Genomic DNA, 22,594 nt, shown 5'->3' on the forward strand with positions numbered 1-22,594 from the left:
GGGGCACCCGAACATACACACATTAAAAAAAAACAAAACCCTGATCTTTAATGCATGCCTTCTCCTCCCAATGCTGCAGTGCTTTCCCTAATCCTATGGAATCAGTCAGGCCATGAATATCCCCCCCTCCCTCAGAAATGATCGCTTTATAAGCCGCCCCTTGGAAGTCAGGGCTCTGCAATCTACCTGGGCCACTTGAGCAGGGACATTGAGTGCCTTCTGCTAGCCTCTCCCCAGCGGCTTTTTGCCACGATGGCCTCCAAGTTGAAGGAACGGAAAGTGAGTTGGCACTTCTGCCCTGCGTCCTAGGGCTAGGCTCGACTTCCTCCAAAGGAGCTGGTGGGCCGTTATCTGCAGAGCCTGGCACTAGGGATGGGAACCCCTTAGCCACTGGTTTGTGGCTTATGGTTATGCCCATCGGGAGAGAATAGTCAACCAGGAGCGCTAGATCCAAGGACGCCACTCAGAGACCAAGTTCTTGGGAAGTGTTGTTGCTCTCCAGTGTGCCCTTAGGAAAGTCCGTGACTTAGAACGCACACCTTTTTGGCTTCTCAAAAACAGGTCCCAAAAGAACGAGAACTAGGTGGGTTGTTGAAGGGCAGATCAAATGCCTGGAGAGGTTAAAGTAGAATTGAGGTGGTAGGACAAGAAAATAAGGGCCCTGGGGCTATTTGCGTTTTGTGCGATGGCCCCTTTCGGCTTGCCATACCTGTTTGTGTCTAAACGGTACCTTTGATGTGTTTTCCAGCGGATTCCTGTTTCCCACAAAGTGATCGAGAAAAGGAGGAGGGATCGAATCAATCGTTGCCTTAATGAACTCGGGAAGACGGTGCCAATGGCTTTGGCAAAACAGGTATGCTTGTTCCCCAGAAAACGTGATAGGGGCCTTTTGCGTCGTCCCTTTAGGGAAGAGGCGCAGCAATTTACGTAGGTGGGCTCGCCTAGGTGTGGCTGCTGCTATTCTTTCTGCTCTGAGACATGGGGGAAATGAGATTCCGATCACTGGGTGGGATCATGATACTGGCAATAGCTGCTTGATGCATGCATATAATGTGTGAAATATGTATTGCCTTTTCCTGCTCCGTTCCTTTCTTAAGTTGGCTCAGACACTTTCCCTGAAGTTGGTCTCTTGTGTCTTGACACGTTTCAGAGTTCCGGCAAGTTAGAGAAAGCTGAGATCCTGGAGATGACGGTCCAGTACCTGAGAGCTCTTCATTCTGCGGATTTCCCTCGAGGAAGAGAAAAGGGTAGGCGCGCTTCATAGCAGTTGTGCGTTTTCAGCGCTTGGCACGCATACACAGGGAGAGAGGTCTTGCGGCAGACGCTTGGAGAGCGGCCAGGTGGATCTCACCTTTGTCCCCAGGGGAAACCCCATTAGCTGAAAGGGGGATTCCTGGCGACGGATGGGGAGAATAAGAATCTGATTGCTACACGGCGAGTTCGTGGACATATTACGTTTTCATGACCAGCGAAGTGGATCTAGGGTTAAATCTCTGGTCAGCTGTCAAGCCGTGGGCAACCCACAATCTCTCAGATACAGGTTCCCATATGTAATATTGGAATAAGCGAGTCTACTCTGAATAAACGAATAAGTGAATGAACCCTCCCTTTAAATGAATGAATTCCTTTTGAAAGATTAGAAAGGCATAATGGGTAGAGCTATGAATGAACATAAGCCATGACAACCCAAATGGAGCCTCCGCAATTAGAAGCAGTGCATTGTTAGGTGCAGAGAGCAAACCACAGTGTGGCTATGACACTGTGCCCTGCCTGTGAGCTTTGGTAAACTAGTCACTCTTGGAGATAGAGTGCTGGATCCAGTGTGAATATGGGATGTTTAGAGATCACCCTTGATGCTGTCGAAATAATGAATAAATAATACTTCTGCTGGCCAATGGCCGTAATAAAATTGATGATGATGAATAAATAATACATGTATTACGGCATAAGCTTCTGTGGATGAAATCTTAATTCTCATCCAGAGGGTAACCATGTTATTCTGTAGCAGCAAAAACAGCAAAGTGCCTTAAAGACTAGTAAAACATTTGCTGCAATATAAACTTCCATAGTACAGTCCACACACATTCTGGTTTAGAATAAACTAGTTACTCTTTAAGGTGCCACAAAATAGCACACTATGGTTTCACCAGAACCTGGAACTAAAGGTGTAAATCTACATGCAGAAGGGAAGCAGAGAGGAACATAGGAAAGAGGGAATATGCAGACACAAGGCTTATTCATACGGTGCACTGCATTCTATTTATAGATTACCTGCTTAGTTTGACTACTGAATAATGAACGAAAATGGCTAAGCATTTGCTCTCTATAATAACAATGCAAGCTACTGCTTGTACCAGTGGTGCCCACATTTTCATCCAAGAGAACCTAGTATGGAACATCCCCCCACCATAATCTACCTAGTTTAAGGTGGATGGGGCTCAATGTTAGTATTTGCTTTGCATGCAGAAAGTCCCATGTTCAATCCCATGTTCAATCCCTGGCATCTCCAGGTAGGGCTGGGAGAGACTGCTGCCTGTAACTTCAGAGAGCCAATGCCAGTCAGAATATAGACAATACTGAACTAGATGGACCAATGGTCTGACTTGGAATAAGGCAGATTCCTATGTATCTTTGTTGGTTATTTTAATTATCAGTACTCAAAATTACATTTTGTGATGGCCACATTAGCTAATGTTTCTTTAAGGTGTGATGAGGCCCAAACTGGGAGAATTAGTGCTGCTTCTGAATTTCATTAAGAGTCTCCTCCCACCCATAATTTGTAGAGCTGTGCAAGAATTGTTTTTCATGTTGAGATTCCATTTGACCCCTCATTTGTTTCATTTGTATTTATTTAACATCCCACTGATTTCATCACAGACGCACAGACACAGAAACACACACACACCCTTACCCTTTCATGACCCCATTTGTTTTCATAATGAAGGGACTGGAGGTAAGCTTATTCTGTAGTGGGGCTGAATGGCTGGCTTCTCTTATTTCTTCTTTTAAAAATGACTTTTTAAAGTGTTAAAGGAGCATCGGAGCTCCTCCCAGAAATGCCATGCCCCCCCCCATGCCTGACTGGGCATTGTGGGAACAACATGGCAGCAAGGGAAGCAACTACTGATAGGAACTCTGATGTCCCTTTTGCACTTTAAAACAAGCTTTATACTTTAGAAGAAGCCCTACACTTTACACTTTAAAATAAGCTTTATAAAATAAATAAAGTGCATTATTCAGCCCTCCCCTTCCAGCCCCTGTGTTTAAAAAAAAATGGAGGAATGAACAAATTGACTATTCCACATGTCATTTGGTTCATTTGGAATGAATGAATGAAACCAAATGGTCCTGACTCAGTTCAATTCTCCATTGGTTGCAAAACAAATCAAAACAAATCTGCAGACCTAATAAGGTCAAGCATTGTTCTTGGCTTTTTGAGATCCTTCGTATGCTGCCTTGACTTCAAAAAGGGTGTCCTCACTGGCAACCTGTTAAGCAATTCACAGGCCTTCTGCATGCTACCACTTGGGAAATATTAGCTTTAAAAACCTGCTTTCTAAATTAGCATAAATACATCCCTACTAATCTGCCACAAGAAGAATGCATTGTATGAAAATCATTCATTCATAGATAGTAGATGGGGTGGGTGTGCTCTGGTTTCTTCCATGCTCTTTCTGGCTCTATGTCTTATAATTGTAGTATACCTCTTGTGGGACCTTGTTAAGGCCAAAAGGTGGGGTATAAATCCCCGAATAAAACAAATAAACCAAAAACAAGCTTACAAAGCCAGATTATGAACCACTTTCTTTCTTTCTTTCTTTCTTTCTTTCTTTCTTTCTTTCTTTCTTTCTTTCTTTCTTTCTTTCTTTCTAGCAGAGCTTCTAGCTGAATTTGCCAACTATTTTCACTATGGCTACCATGAATGCATGAAAAATCTCGTTCACTACCTGACCACAGTAGAGCGAATGGAGACCAAAGATACCAAGTATGCCCGGATTCTGGCTTTCTTGCAGTCCAAAGCTCGCTTTGTCACTGAACCGATCTTTACCTCCCTGGGATCTCTTCCAGAACTGGACTTTTCCTACCAGCTCCCACCAGCTCCAGACTGCTTGAGTCACAGCCCCAATGACTCTGTTTTCCAACAGGGATCTGGGCATGGACACTTCTCCTGGCATGGCTCTTCCAGGAGCCCCACTATCCCTTACCTGCCCAATACGGCTATGCCTCTCGCTAGCCCTGGACAGCAGCGCAGCACTTTCCTGTCATCAGTGCAAGGTCTGGACCGCCACTACCTCAACCTGATTGGCCATCCCCACCCTAATGCATTCAGCCTATCTGCTGGTCAGCATCCATCTGTGCTATAGCCTACATCTGAGACTGCCAACTTATTATCCAAAGAGGGCCCCTCCATTTTTAACAGCTGCATCAAGAAATGTATGGCTTTTGCTTTCCCAGTGCTGCAGTATCAGAAAAGACATACTGTTCAACTTCTCGCTGCCCTTCCAGTCTTAAAGACACAGGACACCTTCCAAGTCATGCTGTCCAGTGCCAACCTCCATTAGCATGTTGCATATTAATATTATCTCAGAGGAGTACATTATCTCACACCACAGGATTTCTTCCCCAAATGTAAATAGATATGAAACTAATGGTGAAGTAGGTGGAGTGAAATAAAGATATATTGCTGTAAAAGCTTCAGACTGTGGCCAGACTGAGATATGTTTGCTGTGTTGATTTATTCCGTTGTCAAATATGTGCTCTGATATTGGTACAAGTGACAGAATTCTATGCATCTTGTTCATTTTCTATAAATCATGTAAAGAGGAAATATAAATAAATCTAAGAGGAACAGATGTATTATTGGGGAATGAGAAGTGTTTGTGTCAATAATAGTAGTAATAATAATAATAATTGCAAGTGTGAGTGTATGCAGCCACCAGTACTAATGCTCTAAAACAGTGATGATCATGCAGAGGCACCAATGGTATGAACCGGTGCTTCCAGGAACATAGCAACATAAGAAGCTGCCTTATACTGAGTCAGAGCATTGGTCCATCTAGCTCAGTATTGTCTACACTGACTTTTAGCAGCTCTCCAAGGTTGCAGGCAGGAGTCTCTCCCAGCCCTACTTGGAGATGCCAGGGATTGAACCTGGAGCCTGGAGCCTCCTGCGTACAAGCGGAGAGGAGCTACATCCCCATCCCTTATATCTCACAACAGTCAGTGCCTCATGTATAGTCACTCATCCAGATACAAACCAGGGCAGACCCTGCTTAGCAAAGGGGACAATTCATGCTCACTCCCACAAGACCAGCTCTCCTCCTCCCTATAACTCCATGAAGGAACTAAATATGCAATTGTTATGATCTGTGTGACTGCAGAAGCAGGAAAAAGGTCTATGGAATGGTACAAATCACAGTGGTTGTGTGTCCAAATACACTTCTCCCCACATGCGGAGATTCCAGTCCATGCAATTGGTGCCTCCATGTGATCCTCGCTAGGTCATGAACCTCTTAGCTGCCTGTGTTTCTCTGATAATGATTATATGGGGATCAAGGAGCCAGAGGCGTAACTAGGGAAAACGGCGCCCGGGGCAAGCACTGAAATGGCACCCCCCCACGCCCCCCCGCACCCCCCCAACATACGACATTATACTTAGGTTTTTCCTCACAAGCGCCCGCTGCCGCCGCCAAGCCAGGCCACTGACTGGCCGCCAGGCACCAGCAAAGCAATGGGGGGGGGCGCCGCAGGCGGCGCGGAAGGGACTGCTCGTGGGGAAGGGGGCACTGACACACTCCCTTGACTGCTGCAGCGCTGCTGCACTGAGCAGGAAACATTTGTATTAACAAAAAAAAATCAATTTTTTTTAAAAAAAATTGGTCATGGCGGCGCCCCCCACGTGACCAGAAAAGATGGCGCCCGGGGCACGTGCCCCCCCTGCCCCCCCTATAGTTACGCCTCTGCAAGGAGCAGCTGATCAGTTCCTAAGTGTGCAGTGCATGACCCACACATACCATGGTAATGCTCAACAGACTTTTGTTTGCTATTCAGTGGCACAATAAATGCGGGTGTAGTTGCAATCTGGAGGCATGATAAAGCAATCACATGACTATCCCATCATTAGCTGAATCCTGGATCATCCCTCATTTTTAACACACAACGCACTGATTCAATCATGTGATTGGGCTCTGGCTTTTGAGGAGGACTGGGCTATAAGAACCTGCCTACTCTACACTGGAGTGATTATTAATTGTAAATTCCATCTAATGGAGATTAATTCACTACCTCAACAGGTGCAGAGTTAGTATGAAAATACACATCACGTCAGGATATAATAGGTATACAATTTGATGAATATCCTGGTGCTCCAGCAGGAATCCATCAGTCATCAATAAAAGTGGAAACTGGGTTCTGGTTTGTAGATTAGTTATATTGTTGACACATATGCTACATAGATATGAGAGAGAGAGAGAGAGAGAGAGAGAGAGAGAAATTTGCTATATCCTCATTCATTCGTCTAGCACTTTTTAGTCCTATTCATTCACATAACTATTTGGCATGAGTCACTGTTGTTCCAGTTGGGGAAATTTAGGTTGAGATAATGTCCAAGGCTCCTTTATTATTTCCTAGTAGGATTACAACCCAGATCACTGTAGCATTGCAACACACAATTTCAGTGCGCCCACACAGAAAATGATTTTATTACACATTTACATCTGATGTGTGATAAAATTCTCCTTACCAGTTGGCAGGATTCCATGGATCATCAAGCTACCCTGGAGAGAGAACACTCACTCTAGGATAGTTTGGTTATCTTACAAAAACTCAGTGTTTCTATTTGTAAATGGATTTCAGTCCAGCAATTTGCAACTGAAAAGAGAGCTACACTGAGGCTGCAAACCTTAGAAACATATAAAGTAAATATAATTTCCCTTTTTAAATGTTGTGGTAGGCTTCATAAAATGGAGGAACAATATTGATTTAAAAGAACGGCACTGGCAGTCATCCTGACTAAATTACATGCTGCCTAAATTACTCAGTGGAAGCGCTGTTGAAATTAAGTAGTCCTTCAGAATAACTCCAAAGTAGTACTATAGAGTTACTTAGTCTGGATGTCAGCCACTATTATATGACTCTGAGCCTGACCAAGAGAAAATTTAATTTGGAGATAAGGTTTGTCTGCTGAGCAGACTACCAAGTAAGTACTACTCTGACACTTATGTAGACAGCAAATAAAGGGAATAAGAATACTAGAGAATTAGTGTGGTGTACAGCAGAAGGACAGAGAAAATCCCTGGGCCCCCTGAGAGAGGGGGCCCTCCCAGTTGTTTGACAGCTCACTCCTTGCTCTCCACTGTTGATATTGTATGAATATACAGTATGAGGTGATTGTAGTAGGTGTGTATATATGATTAAGAAATGTTTCTGAACCAGGGGAATTCATGCATGTGTGTGTGTGTGTGTGTGTGTGTGTGTGTAAGTGTCTGCATGCATGGAGACTGTGTGATATTATTTGCATAGGAGTGAAAGAAAGGGCATGCCTAGCATGTTTTGTTTTTTAACATGTCCTTACAATTCTTCTGCAGCAAAGACCTAGAGAGGGGGAGAAGGGGGGAGAAGGAGAAGAAGGTGGCAGCGGACCCTGGGGCCCAACATAGTTTCATGTTCCAGGGCCCACTCGAACTGTGCTCCGCCCTTAATGCTCATATAGGTGATGGGCAGAGGGTGGATACGAGACTGAGTCCATGACATTGGTGAGATGTAATCTGGGATTTCCCAAGTCCCAGCTCACACTCTTAACCTTTGCATTATACAAAGTGAGATTATGTATTTGAGCCAGGGGCGTGGCTAGGGGGGAGGGGGCCGTGTTCATCCCTCTCTCTGGTGGCCTCCCAAAGTGAGGGAGATAATGAAGATAATAGGGAGGGATGAAGCTGGAGGGCCCTCAGGAGCTGGGAGCCCATGTTCTTTGAACCCTTTCGCTCAATTATAACTACACCCTGATTTGAGCAGTTTCTTGTTTCTTGTTTCTTTCTTTTTTTGCCTTGTGGTTTAGCACAGGGGGAAATGCTTTTGAAAAGTTAATGCATTGCTTTATTTGCTTTCCTAAGTACAGGGGAAACTCCTTATAAGAGTGTCAATAAGAGCCCCTGGTGGCACAGTGGTAAAACTGCTGCCCTGTAACCAGAAGGTTACAAGTTTGATCCTGACCAGGGGCTCAAGGTTGACTCAGCCTTCCATCCTTCCGAGGTCGGTAAAATGAATACCCAGAATGTTGGGGGCAATATGCTAAATCATTGTAAACCGTTTAGAGAGCTCTGGCTATAGAGCGGTATATAAATGTAAGTGCTATTGCTATTGTAAGTGCTTATAGAGAAAAAGTGCACTGTTGTGTCTGAATTTAGAATAAATATTGGTTTGGGAAGCAATATAATTTAAAACAAAATCATGTGTCAAGTCACCTTGGAATTTCCATTTTGTGACAGAGTTACTACTATATTTCCAAACCACATGGTTTGTATATAATAGCTGAAGCTAGATGTGCTAGTTGTTTCCACCATATAAAACAGATATTTTATCAAATCTGGAGGCTCACTTTGTTCCACACTGGGGAAATTTAGCAGTCAATTAATTCTCATTCTCATATATAAACAAATTCTTGAACTGTTAACTGTGTCAATAGTAAGTAGAGCAGCACACTTCAATTTCAGCTGGTTCACATTTTTGGCATGACTAGTTCTATGAGCAGAACTTAAGTGCATTTTCACCAGAAAAACCTCTTGTGTATCAACAATGATCAAATTTTACCAAAGCAAGTGGTTTAACATTCAAATGACTCTAAAATTAATAGTTTCAGTTCAGGTACATGATGCTGTTCTGAAGTACTTTCTTTCTCAAATTATTCCTGTATTTTGATGTCCAGTACTTCTGGTTGTCCTTACCCATTCTGTGTCCCTGAGTGAAGAAAGTCCATTTATATGTGATAGCACAGAACATGTTTTCTTACATGAATATGTCTGAATTAGTATTATACATCATTTGGCATGGTTTGTGCTTCCAGATCAGTTGATGGAAGGCAAATTAACTTATTCCCTTTCATTCTGCAGGCTTTAGGGCAATCTGAGCTGGATTGTTTACTGAGGTCACGGAATAGGCTGACCCACAATTTGTGAGCCATCAGCTCCATTATTCTGAGACAGACAAAAAGATCTTCATTATAATGAGCATAAAGCATAGTGTATTTCTTCCATTTAAACTGTAAACACAGAAAAACCTGGTGTGACAGATTAACTTAAAAGAGGTCATATTGCTGGACAATTTGAGGACAGGCGAAAAATAACAGTCTGTTTTGTCAAGACACACTTGAGACTCCAAATCCAGATGAGGGCAGTAGGAAAACAGCTCTTGCTGAATGTCCGCTGGATAAAATATGTGCTGCAGCAGGGGAATGGCTGGTGCCTATTATTGGAAAACTTGTCTTACATTCATTTTCACCATCCCTTGAGGTAGAATATGAAGAAAAAGTCTTTGACTATTTTTCTCTCTCCCAGCACTAAGCCATTCAGAATCTCCTTCAGCACTGAAGCATTACAGATATAGCGTTACCCTGGAAATATAAATTATTATTAATTTATTCAACATTTTGCCCATTGCTAACCAAATTAGACAAAAAAACTCCCTCACTTTCCTTTGCTAAGTAGATATTCTCTCTAGGATTAGCACAAGGCCACCACAGTCAAACCTTGGGTCATTTACATATAATTTTGAAACTTGCAGTGGCCCATGACAGTCTTTGTGGCTCTAATGTTGCTCTTCTTTCTCCCCCCACACCCCCCCCACATTCTCATTTTCATTTCACTGAAGAGGATAAACCCTGCTTTAGATTTACAATGGCTTTTGGATAAAAGTCTTGCCCCGTTCCCCCTTGCATCTTCCCCTGACTCTCCAAGCTTCCTGCCTCCATCTCTCTCAAGCACTGAAATGTTTCCCCTCATCGGTGCACTCCTGGAAAGGCTGAGAGTCAAATCTGAGGTATTTTGATTTCCGTCTCATATGATGAATAATATTTGTTTAGGCCAAAGAAGGAATGGATTTTGAAGCAGGTTTAGAGTTCAGTGTGTCTCACTCTCCTTCCCACAATGCTGCAATTCATGCTGCCTCCCCTTCTTACGTGCTCTCTTTTTAAGTAAGTTGTATAGTGCTGGTTTCCAAGAGTCCCCAACAAAACACAGAGAAAACTTCCCAGTAGTTTGGGCTGGAGGTAACCCATTGTAGTATCTCTGAAAGGGACAATCTCTTGTTTCTTGGGCTTCATCCTTGAGTGGGCAAGAATAAAAATAATCATCCCCATGAAATCAAAGGTTCTCTCTACACATGGGAGTAAGGAACAAAGCTGACTGCAAGAACTAGGCCTCAGTCTCCTTGAATCTGCCTTGGCTGCTGGAGGAGCCTTACAGTCAGCATGGGTCCATCCAGTGACGGGCAGCTTTCTTAATACAGAGGTCACTTGTGCTTTCAAGCGTTATTGAACAAACAAATCCCCATGTTCCCCTCATGGCTACAGGCTCACCAGCCTTAAACTGGCCCTGGAGCATACAACGGGCCAGCTGAGAGAGAAAGAGAGACTAGTCAAGAGCCAATGGGATGGTGGCAGACTATTCAAAGACACTCATGAATAAAAAAGCAACATGGATCCTCAAAAGAAAACCACCTGGCAAAGCAGAGGGCAGGAGGAGCCAATATCTCAACAGGGTAGCAGGATGGGGAAAAGAAAACTGTGCTCTTGACTTGAAAAATTCTGAGTTACTAGGGTTAGAGAGGGACCTGTTAGCCTTCTGCTCTAGCCCCACAGCAAAGTCACTCACTTACTCAACTGTTGCAGCAATAGTCATGAAGTTACAGTCTGTATACCAGGATCTGGTTTATAGCAAACTATGTAGCCTTCTAAATGGTGCAAACGCTCATAAATTAAGCTACCTGCTTGCAATTCGGCTTTGGGGTTGTGGATGAAGCTGCAGACTCCACTCTAAGTATCAAAAAGGTGGGACCACTGAATGCCCACATCTACAGAACAAATTTCCAGAGTCTTTTGAAGGGCTTTATAGCATTCTTGTGCTTTTTCACAGTCACCATTGCAATTATTCTTTCTTGTATTTTTAAAAAAATATTCTTTCTTGTATTGTCTATGTGTGTAAGTAGTTGTTTGTCAATAAACAATAGTAGATATTCACCTGAGATTTTTTAAAAACATTATATCAGTAGATCATTCATTTCTATATAAAATACAGTGTTTCACACATTCTGTGTTTGAACTGTTTTGTGTTTTTTACAGGTATGTGTTTTATGTTTTTCCATTTTCTGTGCTCTTTGGTTTCTAAGTTCAGATGCAGCCAATAGACATACCAATAAAAAAAGGCTGATATTTTCTGTGCACTTATGTGGGGCTGGTTCACATACAAAGTACACCACTTGATTTTTCACATTTGATCACACAGCAATTGACTTGCAGTCACTATGTGAACTAACTCAACTGAAAAGCATTGTTTATGAGGTGAAAGTACAATTGGTAGTATTTGATCTACTATGGAACAATTACACATGGAAATTGCCACAGTGCTACTGTCATCAAATACTGAACTTGAAAGTCTGAATCAGTCTGCTCATGAAATTGTCAGGCAGATTTTCTCATCCTGGCTCTTTTCAGCCACTGATCTTTCTGGGCACACAAAAAGGGAACATGTCAATGAGTACTTCACAAACATGCAAAGGTACTCTCAAGGTCAATTCCCCTGCACTGGTCATCTGCTTAATGAGACTTGAAACTATCTTCATACACAAAATCAGCAGACCTGGCAAGGCTGAGCCCATGCAGGGAGTTTGCAGGATGCAGATCCAGTAGAGGTCTGGGGTGGATAGCAAGACCCAAAAACCAACAGACCAGGAATGAGGATCCACTCAGAGGCTGAATATCCTGAATCCAAAGGCAGTCAGATACAAGTTCTTCAGCACTCTGGACAGGTCTCACGGGGAAGACAATGGCCACATTCACACGTAATGTGAAACCGGACGTTGGCAAACCTGAGTTTTCAATTTTAAACTGTAAATCGTATCGCAGACGTTCATCCAACTATGGACTGGCAACCTCCAGTTACAGGAGAGGGGAGCCACTCCCTGCTGCCTGGCCACCGAGGCCGATCCCAGCAAGCTCCGTGGCCAGACTGTGGGCAAAGCGTCAGCACGTCACGGAGTAGCTGCAATTGGCCACCATCTTGAAGGTGGGGTACCAAGCATGATTGTGAATTTTTGAAGAGGTCTGCCAGTCCTCTGCATGGAAAGGGCATTTAAATCCCTTTAAATGCAATGCCATGCCAGTACTTCTTCTGACAGCAATGGCACCATTGCTCCTAAGAGCCCTGCACCAAAATAGTCCCACACAAGCATGATTTCGGGTGTGTGTGTGGGATATATATATATATATATATATATATATATATATATATATATATATCTCCATGCCGCATGCATGGATGGGGAGAACACCAAGTGTGGGGACAGATCTTTACTCCCATTCAAAATTCCCGAGTCTGGTCTGGTGTTGCACCATATGCAGATCTGCCAGTACAAGGAATCACAGGAGAAGGGAGCCCCAATTTTCAGCAATTCCAGGAGTGTGGGGTTGCTGTTTCAGGGCAGAAGTAAGGGTGAACATTTCCACATGGGCGGATAGGCTCGCAGGCAGCATGCTTTGACAGCTACTTGGTGGCAGTTGCCAAGACAGGGAAAGAAGTTGCAGGGGCACTTGTCCCCACAACTTTCTTCTATAAAGCAACCTGGCTCGATATAGAGCCCCCATGGCCTGACACTCTCGTAAGAGAGCAATCTGTGGGAGATGGGGTTGTTTTGTCATCACACATGACTAAACAACAGAGATTGGGGCAGAACCCCTGTCCCCACAGATGGTTCTTGTCATGAGTTGTGAGGGGCATCCCCATGACCTGGCATATTCTTGAGCAAGCGTGGTCCCCCCCAGGTCAGCATCCATCCTCATCTCGTATGAGGGATTACTCCTTTCACTGGAGCAATGCTGATCCTGCTTCCTGGCCCTGCTCATGAGTAAGCCTAAAGAGCACAAAAGATCCCAAAGGGGAAGGGGCTGGGGCCTCTTCCCCAATCTTTTTGTGGGGGGGAAATAGAAATTGGCTGCTCAAGAATCCCTGTTTGGGGCTGCCTTGTTGTAAACGTGGTGCAGTGGTTAGAGTGCTGGACTATGACCGGGGAGACCTGAGTTCAAATCCCCATTCAGTCATAATACTAGCTGGGTGACTCTGGGACAGTCACTTCTCTCTCAGCCTAGCCTACTTCACAGAGTTGTTGTGAAAGAGAAACTCAAGTATGTAGTACACCACTCTGGGCTCCTTGGAGGAAGAGCAGGATATAAATGTAATAATAATAATAATAATAATAATAATAATAATAATAAAAACAACTTGCTCAGGCATTAAAAGATGTCAATGCTGCACTTGCAGAAATAACAAATAATTTGCAAGAAACAAACCAACTGATGTACAGTGCAGCAACAATAACAACACAAGAGCTCGGATATAAGATCAGTGGACCTGTAAAAAAAAGAAAGTACTACATCACCTAAATGGAAGATTAGTTTAGAAAATAAATTTGCCAGGCTCAGAAGAGTTGCTAGTAAATTGAAAAGATATGAAAGACAAGAAGCTGAAGAATGAAAACACCAAACAGTATCTGATCCAAAAACCACCTAGATTCAAGGAAAATTAGAGAAGTCCTGGAAATAATAAAGCAGCAAATAACAGCAGTGTCAAAGAGGATTAGCAGATACGAAGCCAGAATTACACAACACAGGCAGAATCTCCAATTCCAGGCGTATCAGAGACGTTTCTATCAAAGCACAGAGGGAGAAGCTGCAAGAAGCATAGAAACACCAAATAAAGAAGAAATAGTGCAATTCTGGGGGAAATTATGGGACAATCCAATAGATTATAATAAAAAAGCAGGCTGGGTGAAAGAGGTCAAAAAATGTAACCAACAAATGCAAGATCTAATAACAACACCAGAATTAATAAGTGAAAGAGCAAAGAAAATTAAAAATTGGACTGCACCAGGCAACGGTGAACTGCATGGCTTTTGGCTTAAACACCTAACAAGCCTTCATAAACAACTATCAAAACAGTTCAATCACATTTTGCAAGGAGGTGATATTGAACAATGACTAACAACTGGGAAAACTCATCTCATAATGAAAGACCAAGCAAAAGGTGCACTTACAAGTAATTATAGACCGATAACCTGCCTGCCAACTATGTTCAAATTATTAACTGGAATAATAGCAGATGAAGTAATGCAACATTTATTAACTAACAAACAGCTTCCAGTTGAACAGAAAGGAAATTGCCCAAACACCAGAGGCACAAAAGACCAGCTGCTGATTGACAAAATGATTTTAGAAAATTGCAGGAGAAGAAAAACAAATCTAAGTGTTGCATGGATTGACTACAAGAAAGCCTTCGACTCATTGCCTCATACATGGATACTAAAATGTTTAGAAATGACTGGTGTCAGCAAAAACATTCAGATATTTATAAAAAAAGCAATGAGCATGTGGAGTACACAGTTAACAATCAATGGCGAGACACTTGGACAGGTTAGCATTAGAAGAGGCATTTTCCAAGGGGACTCACTATCCCTTCTGTTGTTTGTAATCGCCATGACTCCACTTTCACAAATACTAAACAAAACAGGCCTCGGATACCAAACATCTAAAACATCAAGTAAAATCAACCATCTGCTGTACATGGACGATCTGAGGTTGTATGGAAAGTCCCAGTCAGAAATCAAATCACTGCTAAGCACTGTCCGTATATTCAGTAGCGATATAGCAATGGAGTTTGGACTAGACAAGTGTGCTGCATTAATAATGAACAGAGGAAAAATAAGAAAAACAGAAGGAAGAGAACTGCCCAATGGAAGCAACATCAAGAATCTGGAAGAGAAAGAACATTACAAATACTTGGGCATTCTCCAGGCTGTTAACATCGCACACACTGAAGTTAAAAGAAAAATAGGAAGTGAATACACCAGTAGAGTTAGAAAAACCCTAAAGTCCAAACTCAATGGTGGGAACACCATACAAGCCATAAACACTTGGGCTATACCTGTTATCAGATACACTGCAGGAATAATAGACTGGACCCAGGCAGAGCTAGAGACGCTAGATCATAAGACCAGGAAAATCATGACCATCAATCATGCTCTGCACCCCTGCAGTGATGTCGATAGGCTATACCTCCCTCGCAGCTCAGGTGGAAGAGGAATACTGCAAGTGCATCAAACAATAGAGGAGAAAAGAGGCCTTGAAGAATATATAAAGGACAGTGAAGAAGATGCACTTCAAATGGTCAATAATGAGAAACTATTCAACACCAATGAAACAAAGCAGGCCTACAAGAAAGAACAAGTCAAGAACCAAGCAGAAAAATGGAAAAATAAGCCACTGCATGGTCAATATTTGCACAATATATTTGGAAAGTCAGACATCACCAAGACCTGGCAATGGCTTAAGAATGGCAACTTGAAGAAAGAAACAGAGGGTTTAATACTGGCTGCACAAGAATAGGCACTAAGAACAAATGCAATAAGAGCAAAAGTAGAAAAGTCAACAACAAACAGCAAGTGCCGCCTTTGTAAAGAAGCAGATGATCAGCTGTTGTATAAAGGTCGCACAGACTGACTACAAACAAAGGCATGACAAAGTAGCAGGGATGATACACTGGAACATCTGCAAAAAATACAAGCTACCTGTAGCCAAGAATTGGTGGGACCATAAAATTGAAAAAGTTGAAGAAAATGAAGATGTAAAAATATTATGGGACTTCCGACTACAAACAGACAAACATCTGCCACACAATACACCAGATATAACTGTAGTCAAGAAGAAAGAAAAACAAGTCAAAATAATCGACAGAGCAATACCAGGGGATAGCAGAACAGAAGAAAAAGAAATAGAAAAAATCACCAAATACAAAGATCTACAAATTGAAATTGAAAGGCTGTGGCAGAAAAAGACCAAAATAATCCCAGTGGTAATTGGTGCCCTGGGTGCAGTCCTAAAAGACCTTGAAGAGCACCTCAACATCATAGGGGCCACAGAAATCACCATCAGCCAATTACAAAAAGCAACTTTACAGGGAACAGCCTATATTTTGTGACGATATCTATAATAACCAACAGTATTGATGATAAAATTCAGCCATCCCAGGTCCTTGGGAAGGACTCGATGTTTGGATAAAACAAACCAGTCAATAACACCTGTCTGACTGTGTAAATAATAAATAATAATTAATAATAATAAAACCTGGCCATGGGTAACCTCCCCCACCAGCCATTTGTTCCCATCCCAGCACTGGGGTGCCCTCCTTATGTTGCAACCTGGAGTGTCTATGCTTATGGACATACTTCATGGTTGCTTTATTCTTGGGGTCCAGAGCACTTTAATGTCCACCCTGTCATCCCACCCCTATTCGCCACTGCTTGCCAAGGGACCCAGTGGAAGCAAGGGACAGAGTGGGAGGGGGGGAATGCCGCTGTGTGACTTTACCACTTGACAGGCTGACAAGCTTGGGATGGGACATTGGCGGCATCCCTGTTGCCGGACTACTGTACTGCTGGATAGGTGACAGGAGGAGCGGGGCTTGCACTTGGAGAGGCGGCCAACTAGAAGTGCTGAAGGTATGGAGTGGGTGCAATCCCAGGTGAGTCTGCACCGCTGTCTCTATGACTGCAGTTTTCAAAAACAGAATGAAATCGCAGCATCTGGGTTCAGTTGCAATGCTTCAGTGGCCAAATTGGAGGTCCGGGGGCGAACCTTTGTGCTAACCCAAGGTTCAAATTGTAGTATGGTGAGCCAAACTGCAGGTCGCTTTTGGCTCGAAACCGCAGTTCCATTAACGTGGAAGTAATGGATTTCCAACCTCCATTAAAGTCTCTCTACTTCACTGACTACCTCCCCTACCTCTCAACCATGTGGGATGTGCCCAATAACTGATTCCAAAAGTCATTAAGCAGGCACTTAGCCCTACAGCTGACACAGTGAAGATATGGATGTGCACCTTGAGAGACAGGTGTTCACTGAGGGGAAAGGGGGAAAGGCAACTGAAACAACTGCAAGAGAGAAAGAGGAAACGAACTCCTAAAAGATGCAAACTACTGCTCAGAGAGACTTTCAGAAAACACTATTCCACCACCACCAAAATAGTGCAGCCTTTCTAATTACAAAATATTTACCAGCCCCTGTAAATTCTGCCTACTTACTCATCTGCATGTAGGGAGGCTATGTTGTCTAAAACCGAGGTTCTAATACCTGCTGATTTATGAGCACTTATGAATCTATGACTTGACCTTGGACAAGTCACTGTTGCTCAGTCATCTGTTTTGTCAGGTTATTGGGAGGATAAAATGAAACTCCATTTATGCCGTTCAAAATTCAGTCGAGGAAGGTTAGAATACACAAATCAAGTCTTTTTAATTTTAGAGTGAAGAACCAACTAGAATCTTACATCAGATCTTGGATGAAGATGGAATTCCCTTCGTTGTCTGGACATCAGAGCTTACCACAAGATTACAATCAAAGATTGGATTGGTCTTGGGTAGTGGCATGAACTTTTGTTACAGTATAACTTCTTTCAAGAAGTCTCAGGGAATGTGGATCTCATAGACAGTTTAGTAGTAGCTCTGCCAAGATTTTTACACAAGATTGCTCCTCATCTTTGGTGAGTAGGCTAGTGGACAATATTCTGCCTAAGTATGGGTAAGTGAACTGAAAGGCCTATTCTTCCCCTGCTGCCTGCACCCCTACCTTCCTTTCCCCTGTAGCCTCTCTGTGTGTAAAAACTTAGATTGTAAATTCCAGGGGTGTAGCAAGGTTGGAGTGGGCCTGGGAGGAAAAGTGGAGATGAGCCACCTTCTTCAGAGAGGCACAAGAGGGAGACCAAAGTGAAAACTGCCACCCAGCTGGGGGGGGTGGCATTTGTCCCATTCTCCTACACCTTGTTCAGTTGTAACTATGCCCTTAGTAAGCTCCTTGGGACTAGGTCCTGTCTTCTTTCTTAATATTCTGGAGAGTGCCATTGATGGCACTCAGTGGCAGAACCAGAAAAAACACATTGGGAGGGGTCCAGAAGGGGTAAAGTGTATGTTGGTGTGGTGTGGTGTTTAGAGCAGGGAGGGTGACAAACCTGAGGATTTCCAGCTGTTGTTGGACTACAACTCTCATAACCTCATCACCAGTTTTGCGGCTGGAGATGATGGGAGTTCTAGCTGAGCAACTGGAGAGCCTCAGGTTGGCCAACCTGAATTAGAGTGTCAGACTAGGGACTTGGGGGACTCAGGTTCAAATCCCCACACAGTCATAAAATTCACTGGCCTTGAGACAGTCATAAGAACAGGCCTGCTGGATCAGGCCCAAGGCCCATCTAATCCAGCCTCCTGTTTCACACAGTGGCCCACCAGATGCCACTGGAAACCTACAGGCAGGAGTTGAGGGCATGCCCTCTCTCCTGCTGTTACCCCCTGCAACTGGTACTCAGAGGCATCCTGCCTTTGAGGCTGGAGGTGGCCGGTAGCTTTCCGACTAGTGACTAGTAACCGTTGATAGACCTCTCCTCCAATGAAGTTATCCAAATCCCTCTTAAAGCCTTCCAGGTTGTTGGCTGTCACCATATCTTTTGGCAGAGAATTCCACAAGTTGATTATGTCATTCTCTCTCAGTCTAACCTGCTATATAGGGCTTGTGTAAAGACAAAGTGGGGGGCGGGGGAGATCAGCCCCAAGGAGTTTACATTTGAACCTGAGTCTCCCCATTCCTAGTCTGACACTCTAAGCCAGGAGTAGGCAACCTGAGGCTCTCCAGCAGCTGTTGGACTACCACTCCCATCATCCCCAGCTGTAATACATTGTGGCTGGGGGTGATGGGAGCTGTAGTTCAACAGCACCTGGAAAGCTTCATGCTGGACACGCCAGCTCTAAGCACCACACCGTGCACGTTACCCCTTCTGAGGCCCTCACAATATTTTTTTCTTTTCTTTTCTGCTGCTGCCATCAATATTCATAACAATTTAGTTCCTTGGAAGGGGGGGATCACACACACACACACACACACACACACACACACACACACACACAAACACACACACACAGATATATAAATAAAATTTATGGAGGGACTAATATTGTCACACATTAGATTTCTGCTTTGATCCTAAACATAAATGGAAGGGTGTGTATGTGCATGCATGTACAGTATGTATGCATGGAGAGAGGGAGAGGGAGGGAGAGAGGTGATAATAAAGAAAAGCACTATGAATGTGCAAAAAATGCCTTCTTTCAAGTTCAGGGGTCCAGCAATGACCCTCCAGAGGAGCAAACTACTTACTTGGGGAGTTGCTACCTCTCATCATCCCTCTGCTACTACCTGTGATGGCATCATATAAATAACAATTACATCAAAGCTGATCTTAATATGATGCATTTTCTCCTGCCAACTATGTATACAATTCTTTTGTGGCTGTCCCTGGAACAGGGTAAAAGGCACACTCCTTTGAATAGCTTGCTTTTTCAAAGTAATGGGAGACTTTAAAACACAGTACTCTAGAAAGGTGAAAAGTTAATCTGGTTTTTGAAAAGTTTTATCAAGAGCTGGTAACACCTTAAGCAATCAGTTACTGTTTATCTATATACCCCCTTTTTAATTCATCTATCAGATGCTGTCTATCTATATATCCCTTTTAGAGCTCACTACTATAATATCTATTGCCTTTCTATACATTCCCAGCTAAAAGTCCTTTTAAAAATTTTGAGACCCTAGAGTCAAGACCATTTAAACACAAAAAGATGCAGTCGGCCCATGTGGTGGGCTCAGCTTACAGTCCTGTAGGGTTAAAGGGGAGAATGTTCAGATTCATCCAAGACCTGAGAAACTTGACATATGCAAACCTTACATGCATTGCAGATAGAAGCCAGAAAGAAAGGTGCCCCCTAATGAGGTTTTTTTGCGCTTGGGTGAGCGGAAGGGGCTGCTTCAGAAGACTAATAACTGAAAACGTTCCCGAGCTTTTGTCCAGAAAAATGGCAGGCACTTTCCATCTCTTTTGAGGGGGAAAAAAAAAAGAAGAAAGAACGCCTTTTGGGAGTCTCCACGAGAAATGTGGGTTTTAAGAGCGACCAGAGGTCATACAGAGCTAATCAACCGAAAACAATAATAAAAATTAGCCTGACAGTCAGCAAGTAGCTGAGGACTTTATCAACAACAACAAAAAGACTTAGAAATGGACAAACTCCCTGGGAGCAAAGGATCAAATCCGCAAGGTGGCATTGTGCAAGGGGGGGATTAAATTATTTATTCATTGTTAATTTATGTATGCATGTATGTGCAAACGACTTAGCGGCTGCAGGTGCTAAGTTTCTGAAAAGGCCCAGTTTCAGAGCCAAGGCTAAAATATTGGTCCATTTAACTCATTATTTTCCTTAAGGCGATCAAAACATTGACTTTTATGCAGTAGATGGAGAAGGGAAAACCATATGGATACCAGGGCTCATGTGGAGACCAAGCAAGCAACCCTAAGAACCAAAGTATTTCTCTTGCATTCAGGAACAGGGACGTGCAGGGCTGGGAGAGGCTCTGTGGTGGAGTTTAATGTCCAGGAAATTAGCAAATGAATGCTATGTCAATATGCCAAAAAAAAAAAATCCCTAGTTTGTTTAAACAGATAAAACTGCCTCTTGGGAATATGCAGAAAATGCGAGCATTTTGCTTGCTTGCTTTTTCTGTAGTAAACAAAGAATACATTTTGCTTGGCTTAGCAGGTTTGTCTACATGTGCTTTTATAAAGATGCATGGAATATTTCAGTACTGAGATAGAAAAAGCTTTCCCTGGTTAATTGCTGGGAGGGGGTGGATTGCTATTTAGCTTGGCAACACAGCCTATCCTTTACCCCTGCGTTTAGAGACCCAAAATTGTGCTGTCATTGTTAGCATTTCACCATTTCTCTGGGCGCATGTAGACACGTGGGTGAAATGGATCACTGTTTTATTTTCTCCCAGTACTTCAGATTGTCACGCCAAGTTCCTTTGACCCAACAGAGCATGCCACAGTGGGGGTTCTGTGTAGGACACGACCCTAGGGGGAAATGCAACACAGCATCCCAGCATGAAGGAGAGGGGGGTGGAAGGCAAGAAGTCACCTCCTGGAAAAAAAGGCAATAGCATCACATCAAGTTAATGCCCTGCAAGGAGGGGATCCTGCAGCTTTTGTGCACTTCTATAAAGAAAGACAGGAAGCCTTGCGAATTATCTGCCAAGAAAGACTCTTAATTAAGCAGCACTAGAATAGGGCACTACTGCTGAATAGGAAGGTGCTCACTAGATATGGCTCATCAAGGCAAATACCAGGAAAGCAGTGTGTTCCTCTGTAGCAGCAGGGCAACAAAAACTGCTATGAGACCTCGGGGACTAATTGGCTTATTGTGGCATATGCCTTCATAGATGCTGCTTCATCTGATAAAGGCACTGCAGATGTCTGCAATGTAAGGCCTATGGGCAATTTTTATTCTGCTTTTCCAGCCCCCAATAAAAGCCCCTTCCCTGCACTTGACTGTTCTCTGGGGTAATAGACCTGTAGGGAATCATAACATGGCAGCAATGTGAGGCAGTAGTGATCCAGATAAAAGTCTTTACCCCATACCTAAAGAAGGGGATTAAGAAGGTGGAGTGTATGAAACTTGGTTGATATTGACAGTTATAGTAACTGGGTTTAAGGAACCCAAAAGGAAATGCTGACTAGCCCTAGTTTCTTTAACATCCAGAAAAGCCCTGAGGATCAGATATGGCTGACTGAATGACAGCTGTTACTCAACAACAAAGAGGAAGAAAGATGGATGTTTAACAGTTAGGGTTGGGACTTTTGCAGCCGGAGATAAAACTTTCACCTAATAAATGAGTTTTTATGGGTAGGTATAGAGCTGCTTCTTAGCCCTCACTGCAAATTGGCAGCCCTCTGTAAATTTCTGAGCAACAGCTCTCAACTTCATAAAGTGTTAGATCTGAGGAGGCCCCAGGACAGGGGCGTAGCAAGGTTGGAGTGGGCCCAGAGACAAGATTTTAAAATGGCCCCCCTCACTGAAGCTCAGCTCGTGAAGTAAAGAAATCTTAAATGAGGCTGAATAGTGGTAACAAAAAGCATAGTAAAAATGTATATGTATGTGCCACAATAGAACATCATCCTAAATTATTTTTAAAAAGGTTTTGTAAATTGTGGACGATGCAAGTCATTTAATGGTACTAGAGAAAGACATGCTGTTCTGGTAGCTCCAGGTCTTAATAACACTCACATCAATTCCGGAGGATGAATACAACTGAAGGAAGCCTGGGCAGGTGCGTGACTGGGGGAGTCAGTCATGTGACTTGCCTCTGGGAGGGGCCAAGGCAGGGGGCCCCCAGATAACTGTCTCCCCTTGCCCTATTAAAGTTACGCCTCTGCCCCAGGAATATGGAATTGTTTTGCATGTGAGA

At 43.3% G+C, this 22,594-nt stretch overlaps 1 protein-coding gene across 2 annotated transcripts; it reads left to right on the forward strand.

Moving 5' to 3' along the window:
* The first annotated feature begins 252 nt into the window (after positions 1 to 252).
* HELT (helt bHLH transcription factor) lies at positions 253 to 4,364 on the forward strand. 2 transcript variants are annotated; one of them, XM_053251723.1, is made up of 4 exons: positions 253 to 279; positions 749 to 853; positions 1,151 to 1,247; positions 3,874 to 4,364. In XM_053251723.1, exons 1-4 carry the CDS (start codon positions 253 to 255, stop codon positions 4,362 to 4,364), a joined length of 720 nt encoding a protein of 239 aa, XP_053107698.1. The 2 variants fall into 2 exon arrangements, with proteins under 2 accessions (XP_053107698.1, XP_053107699.1); XM_053251724.1 differs by having other exon boundaries at positions 3,877 to 4,364.
* Positions 4,365 to 22,594: the final 18,230 nt, after the last annotated feature.

Source organism: Hemicordylus capensis, chromosome 5 (genome assembly GCF_027244095.1).
Source record: "Hemicordylus capensis ecotype Gifberg chromosome 5, rHemCap1.1.pri, whole genome shotgun sequence".
NCBI classification, from domain to species: Eukaryota; Metazoa; Chordata; class Lepidosauria; order Squamata; family Cordylidae; genus Hemicordylus; species Hemicordylus capensis.

What these genes read in the sequence shown, in the direction of transcription:
- HELT (XM_053251723.1), top strand. Translation starts at nt 253, where the DNA reads ATGGCCTCCAAGTTGAAGGAACGGAAA. An exon ending in CCAAGTTGAAGGAACGGAAA is followed by an intron (nt 280 to 748) that starts GTGAGTTGGCAC and finishes TGTGTTTTCCAG; the next exon opens with CGGATTCCTGTTTCCCACAA. An exon ending in CCCTCGAGGAAGAGAAAAGG is followed by an intron (nt 1,248 to 3,873) that starts GTAGGCGCGCTT and finishes CTTTCTTTCTAG; the next exon opens with CAGAGCTTCTAGCTGAATTT.